The sequence below is a fragment of the Thamnophis elegans genome, chromosome 16 (genome assembly GCF_009769535.1).
Source record: "Thamnophis elegans isolate rThaEle1 chromosome 16, rThaEle1.pri, whole genome shotgun sequence".
Taxonomy (NCBI): domain Eukaryota; kingdom Metazoa; phylum Chordata; class Lepidosauria; order Squamata; family Colubridae; genus Thamnophis; species Thamnophis elegans.
In genome coordinates, this window is record NC_045556.1 from 34,270,494 (window position 1) to 34,282,292 (window position 11,799).

Consider the following 11,799-nt stretch of genomic DNA (forward strand, 5'->3'; position numbering starts at 1 on the left):
TCGTGGGTAACATGCAGCTCTCTCCCATTTTTATAGAAATAAATGGAGGAAATATTAGGTTTGACCTAATGCTGCTATTGCCCTAATAGGCTAAGCTTGTCAATCAGAAAGGTTGGCGGTTTGAATCCCTAGCTCTGCGTAACTCCCGTGACTTGTCCCAGCTTCTGCCAACCTAGCAGTTCGAAAGCACATTAAAAAAATGCAAGTAGAAAAATAGGAACTATCTTTGGTGGTGAGGGAACAAGCGTTGAGTCATGCCGGTCACATGGCCATGGAGACGTCTTCGGACAGCACTGGCTCTTCGGCTCTGAAACGGAGATGAGCAGCACCCCCTAAAGTCGGGAACGACTAGCACATGTGTGTGAGGGGAACCTTTAATACTCCTTCCCCTTCCTATTTTCCTAACAAAAACCCTATGAGGTGGATTGGGCTGAGAGAATTACTGGCCCAAAATTATGGGCATTCTTTGCAATAGTTCTTTGTCGTATTTTCTATTACGCCCTCATTAAATACCAGGAAGAGTTGAACACTCATTTTATTCACATATTTTAAGAAACATGATTCAAATTGTCACAAATATAGGGTACCTCCAATGCTAAAGCCTCTAATTTTAATTGATTTCTTGTTCATTGACGCACCCACATTTGAAAAGACTTTTTCCTTCAAAACTCTCCATTATTTGTCTTCTGAACCAGTAACATTTCCCCAAATACTTGAGGATCCGCTTACTTTTCAGAGATGCTCTGCCTGGTTTCCAGCAACTCCTGGCTTGGGTGAGGTGTCCATCAAGAAGTCCCCAATCATCTTCCAAATGCTCCACTCTACGACTTGGGATAGGTGGCCACTTTTTAAAGCCGCACCCCTAAACCACTTCTTCAGCAGTTGTAGGATTCAGAAAGGCACCTTCTGAATGAACTCTTGTACCACAAAAAGGAAGTGGCTGCACATAGGGTGTACCTGAACAGAAGAGAAAAATGTTTGATTTTAACAATTTGGAGTACAAATGTGTGGATCGCTTGAGGGTTTACTCCTCATCTTTCCCACTCTTGGCCGCTCCCACCCCACCAGCTAAAACCAATGTGTTGCTACTCACCAAGTAAGTATATACTGCATGTGCTCGTTTCGTAAAGTTACTCTGGTCTGGCCCCCGATTGGCCCCCCGGAACTGAGCTTCCTGTGGGTATAGAGAGAATTGGAGCGCGATTCAGTAAGATTTTCCGTGTGTTGCTCACCCATAAGTTCAATAAACTTCACTTCAAAGCTCTCTTTAAATATTGCTTCAAGAAACATTCTGTCCTTTGATGTGCATGGATTTTTTTAAGTCCCATAATTACCAAAAGTTGGGCTTTTCGTTGGAGACAACCTCTCTGCCAATAAGACTATTGGCCTATCTTCCCAAGGGGGTGTATATTAGGGTGTTTATCGATTGCTTCCCATTACTTAACACCTTGAAGCAGTTTTTAAGCTTCAGTAAATCTTGACTCTATTTAGTACTAAATTAACCAAGATAATTACGCTGATTACATGTGAGGGATTCTGTGCCATTAATCCATAATGCCACTGCCACACATGAGCCTTCTGGTGTTGAATTTCATCAAGATCTACATTCTTCACGTGTGCAGCTAAACTAGAAGCAGGCATCTGTGCTTGGTTTGGCCTTACAAATCAGAGGTAATATTCAGCAGGTTCTGATCAGTTCTGGAGAACCAGTAGTGGAAATTTTGAGTAGTTCGGAGAACTGGTAAATACCACCTCTGGCTGGCCCCGCCCCCATCTATTCTCTGCCTCCGGAGTCACAGCTGATCGGGAGGAATGGGGATTTTGCAGTATCCTTTCCCTGCCACGCCCACAGAACCGGCAGTTAAAAAAACATGAACCCCATCAGTTGCAAATCCCACAATTCTTTGCCTTTGGTGAAAAATTTAAATCTAAAGCACCGTATTTGGGGCCCACCCAAGTAGGCTCACCTGTTCCACTCCAATGATTCCTTAACCGATCAAGCTGACATCTGATGCTAGTCAATTTTAAATTTTGCCTAGGGAAAATTTAACATCCAGGAAAATCAGAGGGCAGGGCAGTGTTCGGGCGGGCAATGTTCGGGAGGGACTTACTATAGTCAGCGTCGATAAAAATGGGCTCGGCTCCGGTGACTCTAGCCATGGCATCCAAATCACGGTAAAACCAAGCGTTTTGTTCGATGTTGTTCTCCGGCACAAAAGCCCTCCGAGGTTCTGATAGCCTCACCAACCCGGTGAGTTCAATATCGTCTTGGATCTAAAAAAGAAAAAGGGGTGGGGGGGAATCCAACTGCAATTTCTGTTCTTCAAAACTTTTTGACTAGTTCAATCCAAAACAAATATAAAGGAACAAAACCCGTTTTGACACGTATTATAAATTATTTCTATCGTGGGATCTGGTTGTCCCAGGCAGTATGTGCATGGAAAAAAAAGAGGATAGATGCTCAGCATGAAAGTGGGGTGGCAGGACTGACTGGAACAGACCGAGGCGGTGAGGAACAACAATTTTGAGACAGGCTAAGGACATGGTTGGCTTAGCCATTAAGGTGCTAGCTTTGTTGACCAGAAAGTTGGCAGTTCAGACCCCATCATCGTGTGATGGTGTGAACTCCCATTCCTACTCTATAAAACCTTATTAAGACCACACCTAGAATCCTGCATCCTGTTTTGGTCAAAAGATGTGGAGAAAGAGTGCAGAGAAGAGCAACCAGGATGATGAGGGGACTGGAGACTAAAACATATGAGGAAGGGTTGCATGAACTGGGCATGGCTAGTCTAGGGAAGAGAAGGACCAGGGGAGATGGGATAGCAGTTTTCCAATATTTGTGGGGCTGCGACAGAGAGAAGGGAGGGTCACGCTATTCTCCAAAGCCCCTGAAGGCCAGACAAGGAATAATGGATGGAAACTGAAGAAGGAGAGATTTAACCTGGAAATAAGGAGGAATTTTCTGACAGTGAGAACAATCAACCCATGGAAGAGCTTGGCTTTGGAGCTTCATCCCTGGAGGCTTTCAAGAAGAGTCTGGACTGCCATCTGTCAAAAATGGTGTAGGCCAGGGTCTCCCGCTTGGTCAGAGAGTGGGACTAGATGACGTACAAGGTCCCTTCCAACACTGTTTAATCTGTCTTTCTAAGTAGAGAGGACTAACCCATGGAAAGCCAACAGCGTACCTGTCCCTTTAATCTGGTCTCTGGATTCATCTTCTTTCTGGGAACAAATCCTCTGTTGACTAGAATCGTTATCCTGCAGGTTTAAAAAACCACAATAATAAAAGTCACTCAGGGGTGACAGCAAGGCTGCATTTTATTTACTTAAATCATTTATACAGCCGCCTATCTTTCATCCCAACTCTAGGCGGCTACTTAAACCTTGGAGATGATAATATACACACCCGAGGTCAGTGCAGTAAAAGGGAGTGATCACGTGGGCTCCGCTCTCTACGTTAGACATGATACGGCCGGCATTCCTGGCTTCTTTCTCGGGATCTACTGGGGTTCGCGGGATCACATACAGCTCTTTGGTGTGGTCAAAATGACCTCTGACCTTGACTGGCACGTATTCTAATTCGTTCAGTTCATAGAAGCTGCAGAAAAGGAGCAAGGCAGGAAGGGGAATCTGGGTTATAGCTTAGACAGCAAAAGAGAAATTAAAATGTTTTGCCAATTAATATTGCCGTTTATGAACGAGAGCAAGGGAAAACGGACCAACTACACTGCCTGTAACGGTAAAGAAAGAGGCAACGCCCTGAACTTGCTACAAAGAGAACTTAAACAAGCCAGCTGCTTGAATGTACAATACATATCTGTTTTCAAATGCTCAGAAAATTGTAATGTCCTGCTACTTTTGTGTCCCCAAAAGTCTGCCAATTAGCTAGCAACTGGAACAATTATGTCTGCCAGGGCTACAGTTCTCATAAAAGTAGCAACCAAAATAGTTTGCAGTGAAATGAGGCAATCAGAATTCCGAAAGGTGAACTAAGCATGTGGGGAAACCTCTGTCCTGGCAGCCATTTTATTGTTATTTATATACTATACTAGCTGATCATTCAGTGTTGCCCGGGTATTTATAGCGTGGAAATGTCCAGGCCAAACGTAATTTCTAATGTTGTATTTTCCCCCTTACCAGAGGGAGCCCCATTGCGCTGTACAGTAGAAGCCATTTTAAGGCACAACAGGCTGTATCTTAACAGAACACACACACACACCAAGAGGTGTTAGGAGTGTCTCTCTTCCCCCCACCCCCTATTTTTTCCAGAGGCTCAAGTTAGATCAGAGTTCTCCAAACTGGGCCGTTTTAAGACTTGTGGACTTCAAGCTCCCAGAATTTCCTCAGCCACCTACGCTGAGGGAATTCCAGGAGCTGAAATCCAAAGGTCTCTTAAAAATTGCCAAGTTTGGAGAACCCATGAAACAGACAAAAAGAATGTGTTTTTTAGAGAACTGAAGAAAGCAGGTGCATTCTGGGCAGGAAAAAGGAGCGGCAGCCAACAGTGGCACCGGTTTTCTTCCTGATGAAAATAAATTAAAAAATTGTGAGTGGTCTTCCCACCAAAATCAAAGTGGAGGTACCTATTTGATGCTCTCGGTAATATTCTAAATTCTCTTTACCATTCCCAAAAAACACTTACTCTGCTGGCAGTGGAATTGGCTCAGCAGTAACCCTGCTGTCCAGTTCGGCAATCAGCTTCCTCTTCCATTCCCGCCGCCGAACCTGAGGTAAAGCACAAAATATTGGACTTTTGTTCCATTGTCAAGTAGGAGAAACACATCTCAGTCTACAGAATTCCTCTCTCACAGCAGCACTATCTATCTACCCAGCATAGTAGGAAGCTTTTAAAATTCGCTTTTCTGAATAAATTAGAATAATAGAGTAACACTCGGAAGGAGTGCCGCACACACTTAAAAGAGCCTTTGCTCCACAAGAGCAATTATTAATAGACAGGCATTTCTTTAAAGGAAGATTTTGCTGTCTAGTAATTGAAAACCAGAAGATTAAGCACACTGATTGTTAAGCACATCACGCATGTCTTTTATTTACAGATAGTTCTCAACTTACAACCAACAATCAAACCCAATCCAGCTCTTTGCCACTAGCAGCACTTCCCTCCAGCCGTTGCCCAAAGCCCCCCCACCAGGAGGTTGAAGCAGACCCTAAGTTGGAATTTCTGCCCCCCTCCAGCCCCCATAAAGTGACCCCAAAGGGGGAGACTCTCTGCAACAACACAAGCGTTCATTGCAGGTACCCAGCTCAGGGGCCGTAGTTTGAGGACCCCTGATTTAGTGCAATATAAAAATGCAGATAATTTTTCTACGGACCACCAAAGTTTTCTCACTGACCACCAGTGCTCCACGGACCACCGGTTGGAGACCACTGCACTAAGCTACCCAAAGGTTCCAAGCAGCCAACCTTCACTTCATCCGTCTTATTTACCTGCCAAGAGCCAAGGAAAAATGAACCTATTGGGATGAGCAGAAGTCCCCATTTTAGTATATTTTCTTCTGTGGATCTGGCAGTAGCAGCTGAGGCAAAATTTCTGGCTGGATAAAGCCTCCAGGATAAAATCTCTGGGAGGGGAAGAGAAAAAAAAAATACTATTAGTGGCAAAGCTATTTGTAAAAACTCAGGTTTATTTCTCAAATTTCTACCTCACTCATCTTACCTAGCTGACTCTGAGCAGTTTATTAATAAAATAACATACTGTTGAATATTTTATTGTAAGCTGCCCAGAGTTACTCAGAGCAGATGGGCAGCATAGAATAATCAACCCGACTGCTGTTTGTCCCTATTTGTTGCACGGATGCTTTTACTGTCTGAATATTGTTTCAATGTTTTTATGGTTTTTAGAATGGCAAGAATTGCAAGGTTTTTAAAAAAATAATTTGTAGAATTGCCCAGAGTCCCTTGATTAAGCTAGAGAAATTGAATGAATGAATGAAGTAGAAATGTCACGAGTGAATGAATAAAAATATAAAGCAACAGTGGTTTAAAAACAAAAAAACCCACAGGTGGTTCAGTGGCTAAGAAGCTGAGGTTGTCCATCAGAAAGGCCATCAATTCAGCGGTTCGAATCCCAAATATAGGTCTCCTGCGTGAGCAGGGGGTTGGAGTAGATTACCTCCAAGGTCCCTTCCAACTCTGTAACTGTTAACTCACTTGGGGGCTGCTGTAAAGTATCTTTCAAACAGCAGCGGGCGAAGGACCTCCTTCCATCATTCAGGCAGGAAAACTGAAGGAAAAGAGTAGAAGTTGAAGGAAGCCTGGGAAAAGAAATCTTAAAGTCAACAAATTCCAATTTATTTGATTTATTTCACCACTGAAATAAAGTGGTGAACTTCAACCCAACCCTCAACTCATTGAGAAGAGGGACCGGCCTACCTCGCAGGGCTGTAAAGAGAGCGAAGCTAGGGCCTTCCAGCTGCTTGGCACGCCAATGCCCACAAACCTTAGACATGGGCTTTCAAACAACCCCATGCCATTGAAACCTGCCCCCCCAAATATTTGGCACTCCAATGCCCATCATTCCCATTTCAAACTAGCCATGGGAATGCAAGCTGGGGCTCTCCCAACTGCCTGGACACTCCAATGCCCATAACTCTCAGCCAGGCCCTTTCAAGCTACCCATGCTACTGAAATCTGGGTTCCCCCAACTGTTTAGTACTCCAATGTCCATAACGCTCAGCTGGGCCCTTTCAAACTACCCATGTGACTGCAAGCTGGGGCTCCCACATCTATTTGGCACTTCAATACCCATAACTCCCCGACAGGGCCTTTTAAACTATCCATGCCACTGAAATCTGGGCTCACCCAACTGTTTGGCACTCCAAGGCCCATAATTCCCCTTTCAAACTAGCCATGGTAATGCAAGCTGGGGCTCCCAACTGCCTGGACACTCCAATGCCCATAACTCTCAGCCGGGCCCTTTCAAGCTACCCATGCTACTGCAAGGGCATGGTATTGCAATGCCCATCGTTCCCCTTTCAAACTAGCCATGCTAAAGAAAGCTGGGGCTCCCCCAACAGTTTGGTACTCCAATGCCCATAATTCCCCGCCGGGGCCTTCCAAAGAGCCCCGTCCTGGGCTGAAAGCGGCTGCGGGGACAAGGTCAAAGGAGCCCAAGCGGACGAGCGAGGCTCGACCTGCCGAACAGCCGCCTGCGAGGGGCCGAGCCGGCGTCGCTTCCCTCACCCGGAGCCTCCCGAGGGCGCCCCTCAGTCCCCCGTCGCTTAGTAACCGTTGCCACGCCGCCATCTTGCCCTGGAGGGGAAGAGGAGGTCAAACGGGAGGGCACTTCCGGGTCGCGCCGCCGCGACTTCCGGTGCGGCGTGGAAAGATGGCTGAACCGCCGCGCGGGCGAGAAGAAGGAGACGGAGAAGAAGGCGAGGCGGGATCGTCTCTGCTTTCCCCCGAGCTGGAGCGTTTCCTGCAGCGGCACCCGAGCTTGCGAGTCCTCCCTCCGGGGAAAAAGGTGACCGGCGCTCCCGCCCATTCCAGGGTCTGCAGAGCTCGGATGGGATGGTGGATGGGAGACCACGAGGAAATCCCAAGGGGGTCCCGTCCCCCCCAGGTTGCGCGTGGATTGGGCTTTTGTCTTAGGGAGGCGGCTCTTGTGGAGAGGTTAAATTGACAGCGCCTGCCCTGCTTTCTCCAGCCTCAGAAGCTGAAAACAGCAGATGGGATGGGAGACCACTCAGAAATCCCAAAGTGTAAAACTCAGTTTGAATTGGTCTTGGCGGAGGCAGGCTGTTCTTGAGGGCATGTTGGCTTGGCCAACAGCTGGGCTGGTGGATGGGAGACCACTCGGAAATCCCGCAGGATTGGACCAAGCTGGTAAAGTTCCCATGTGAAACTTGGAAATCTGGAGGATGCGCTGGCTTTGGCAGCACCTGGTCTGCCTCGCCTGGTCTCTGATGCTGGAGAAGGCTAGGAGGATGGACCTTCAGAGGGAGACCACTCAGAATAGCAATAGCAATAGCAGTAGACTTATATACCGCTTCATAGGCTTTCAGGCCTCTCTAAGCGATTTACAGAGAGTCAGCATATTGCCCCCAACAATCTGGGTCCTCATTTTACCCACCTCGGAAGGATGGAAGGCTGAGTCAACCCTGAGCCGGTGAGATTTGAACCGCTGAACTGCTGATCTAGCAGTAGCCTGCAGTGCTGCATTTAACCACTGCGCCACCTTGGCTCTTCCCAGGGTAGGCAGTTGCCCAAACTGGAGGGTTGCGTTTGAGTTGCTTTTCACTTTGGCATGTTGAAGTATGTTGACTTGGCAGCGTCCGCCTTGTCCAGCCTCTGAAGCTTAAAAAAATTAAAAACAAAAAAGCTGGACAAATGAACGGGAGACCACTCAGAAATCCTAGGACAGGCAACTCGGAAATCCCAGGGTGGACAGTTGACCGTGCTGGAAAATTCCATTTGAATTGGCCTTTGCTTAGTCAGCCAGTGGCTCAGTGGCTAAGATGCTAAGCTTGTCAATCAGAAAGGTCGGCCGTTCGAATCCCCAGCGCCGTGTAACGGAGTGAGCTCCCGTGACTTGTCCCAGCTTCTGCCAACCTAGCAGTTCAAAAGCACATTAAAAAATGCAAGTAGAAAAATAGGAACCACTTTTGGTGGGAAGGGAACAGCGTTCTGTGCGCCTTCGGGCATTGAGTCATGCTGGCCACATGACCACGGAGACGTCTTCGGACAGCGCTGGGTCTCCGCTTTGAAACGGAGATGAGCACCGCCTCCTAGAGTGGGGAACGACTAGCACATAGTGTGAGGGGAATCTTTACCTTGAGAATGGCCTGCCTCAGCTGGTCTCCAAAGCTCAAGAAGTCTGGGCTGATGGACACTTGGATGGGTCACCACCCAGAAATCCCAACAACATTCTCATTGGTCTTTATTTACTCTGCTTTTCTCTTCCAGGTGCGCTTCATGCTGACTGGCCATGAGCTCCCTTGTAGGTTACCTGAACTCCAAGCTTTCACAGCTGGGAAGAAATACCTGCGCATGAGCAAGACCTCCGAGGTCTTGGACTACAGCGAGTACGAACCGCACATCGTGCCAAGCACCAAAAATCTGTATGTGTGTTTGGGAGACAGTGCCCCAGCAGGGCTAACGGTTGAGTTTGTGCAATGGGCTCAACCGTGGTTAGCTCAAATGGGGTTTCTTTCTTTCTTTTTCTTTCTTTTTCTTTCTCTTTCTTTCTTTTTCTTTCTTTCTTTTTCTTCTTCTTTCTTCTTTCTTTCTTCTTTCTTTCTTTCTTTCTTTTTTCCTTTCTTCTTCTTTCTTTCTTTCTTTTTCTGTTCTTCTTCTTGCCATTTTTTTTAATTTTTTTAACCTACATATGAATAATCCAAGTATACCAATGCATTTAGCATTTTTTGAGTATTCAATATAATCAATTCCTTTTGCCATTAAGCCTCTTCGATTTTTATTTGTTCTTCTGCTTTCCAGACACCATATTATAGTCGATTTCATCTTCAGCTCTCCCTCTGTTCTCCTCCCTACCTTCTTTCTTCCCTCTACCCTCTCTCCTCCTCTACTTCCCCTTGCTCTCTCCCTCTCCTCTCCCTCTTTCCATACCTTCCCTCTCTCCTACTCTTTCCCTGCCTGCTACATCCTTCTCGCCTATCTCCTTTCTCTCTCTTTCCCTCTCTTTATCTCCCTTCCATTCTCTATTTTACGTGGTGTATTTCCACCGCATTTTAGCAAAGAAATTGGGGATTCTTCAGTAGGCAACGTGCAATGCATTTAACTCAAAACCAGCCAGCCATGTTACAAGTCCGTGGGGTAGATTTATGGCGGAATCGGATGGGCAGTTTGGTGTACCATAATGTGCAAACCTGCTCCAATTCGGTTACACACCACCAATGGCTTCCCGAGATTGCAATTTGCAAAAATCTCAGCCACATTGGAAGTTAGTGACGAATGCTTGTTAACCTGTACCAGCAGTTCGCTTAGTGCTGGTTCGAAGTTATGGCACTGAAAAAAGTGACTTTTGACACATTTTTCCCACTTAGGAGTGTTGAAACATCCCTATGCTTGCGTGATTTACATTTGTATGCTCGACACTAACTCAAATTTATGATGCTTGCAGTGTCCCGGGTCATGTGGATGCTTTTTTGCGACCTCCTGACAAGCAAAATCAAGGGAGAAGCCCGATTCACTGAACAACGGGTCCCTAATTTAACAACTGCAGTAATTCGTTTAACAAATGTGGCAAGAAAATTTGAAAAATGGGGCAAACTTGCTTGAATTTCTCACGTCGCATAAATTTTAGGTTAATTGTGGCCGTAAGTTTGAGGACTACCTGTATTCATTTAATAGTCAATCTTTTTCATAGGTAAAGTTCCTTCTCTTTTTTTCTTCCTTCTTCCCTTCCTTTCTTTTTCTTTCTTCTTTTTCTCCTCCCCTCTTTCTTTCCCTCTCTTCTTTCCTTCCTTCTTCCATTTCTTTCTTTCCACCCACTTTTTTCCCCTTTTTTTAGGAATCACTATTCTGCAAACTCACCCTGCGTCATCTCAATAAGATCCCAGAGCATGTTCTCCGTCACGTCCAAGGCCGGCGTTATCAGAAGGCGCTCCGACGTGTGAGTTGGCACCGGTCCATTTTTCTTTTCATCTTGTCTTTTCTTAAACGGTTCCTTTGTTCCCTCTTCTTCTCTCAACCTACCCCAGGAAGTGGGCAGATCAGGTGCTCCAATCCTTCATGTTGTTTCTAAAGGCGCGGGGGGGGGGGGGAGCTTTCCTCCAGGGGTAAGTAGTAAAATCTTTATTACGGTCAAGGACCAGCAATACCACATTCATTTTTACACTATATTAAAAATGCTAACCTTAAAATATAATTAAAAAGTATTGACATTAAAGTGGATAATAACATAATGGTCCCAAGATTGTTAAAGGTATGTCCAGATAATTGGTACAAGATAGTACTATACTTCTGTAGCCAATTTTTTTTTATGGACATTGCAGCAGCACAGAACTTTGCCACTGCATACATGGTAACCGGGTTAGTGTCCTGGAGGAGAAAGCCTAGATAAAAATTGTCTGCCCTCCCTGGCAATCTCTTTAATAAGGGAGAATATTGCAGACCTACAAGCTCTGTATAGCTCGCAGTGTAATAGAACATGTGAATTATCTTCCACTTCTCCTTCACCACATATACAACCCTTCTGCTATAGGTGTTTCTCTTATACCTGCCCTGGAGGAGTGCTGAGGAAGAGGTAATCTGGCTCTGAAGAAAGCTCTTCTTTGTTTTGGGGAGATCAGGTCATTAGATATCTTGCCGATTCCCACACACTGTTTTGATTCTGTCCCTACTGTGAGAGGCACCTATTTATTCTTCTTGGAACTCCATCTCCCTCATTCGATTAATTACTACTTGCTTTGCTTGCTCAAAGCCTCGAAAAGGAAGAGCAGAAATCTTTCTTGACGGGATCCTTTTCTCTCTCTTCTATACAGATGAAGATTGTCAAAAGAAGGGCTGGAATATTTCCCAGCTTGTCTCTTGCATAAACGTCGACGGCCCCGGCAAGAAACAGACAACGGTCTTTGCGAAAGGAGGGGAAGCCAAGGGGGCATTCCTGGGAACCTCCCGCCAGTGATGAAGGGGCATGAAACCGACGACAGCCTGAGTGATTTGTACCCAGTAGTGAGGTACCTCCTGGTGGAAAGCGTGGCAAATCTAGACAGCATCCTAAAAAGCAGGGACACCACCCTGCCACAAAAGGCGCATAGTCAGGCTGTGGTTTTTCCCCAGTTGCAAGGACGCTGTGAAAGTTTGGCGCATAAGGAAGGC

At 46.0% G+C, this 11,799-nt stretch overlaps 2 protein-coding genes across 2 annotated transcripts in view; one reads left to right on the top strand and one right to left on the bottom strand.

The window, feature by feature from the left end:
• Positions 1 to 521: 521 nt before the first annotated feature.
• LOC116519660 (surfeit locus protein 1-like) lies at positions 522 to 7,309 on the bottom strand. The gene is given in 10 exon segments (XM_032233661.1): positions 522 to 917; positions 920 to 957; positions 1,094 to 1,163; positions 2,100 to 2,274; positions 3,189 to 3,261; positions 3,410 to 3,601; positions 4,646 to 4,728; positions 5,449 to 5,582; positions 6,172 to 6,244; positions 7,204 to 7,309. Coding segments are annotated over 10 exon segments (927 nt in total). The 5' UTR covers positions 7,267 to 7,309; the 3' UTR covers positions 522 to 891.
• The window catches only part of LOC116519377 (surfeit locus protein 2-like), a 5,022-nt gene continuing 525 nt past the window's right edge, over positions 7,303 to 11,799 (top strand). The window contains 6 exon segments of the mRNA XM_032233229.1: positions 7,303 to 7,483; positions 8,926 to 9,084; positions 10,490 to 10,605; positions 11,469 to 11,547; positions 11,550 to 11,614; positions 11,616 to 11,657. Of these exon segments, the coding sequence (XP_032089120.1) occupies positions 7,349 to 7,483; positions 8,926 to 9,084; positions 10,490 to 10,605; positions 11,469 to 11,547; positions 11,550 to 11,614; positions 11,616 to 11,657 (596 nt within the window). The 5' untranslated portion in view covers positions 7,303 to 7,348.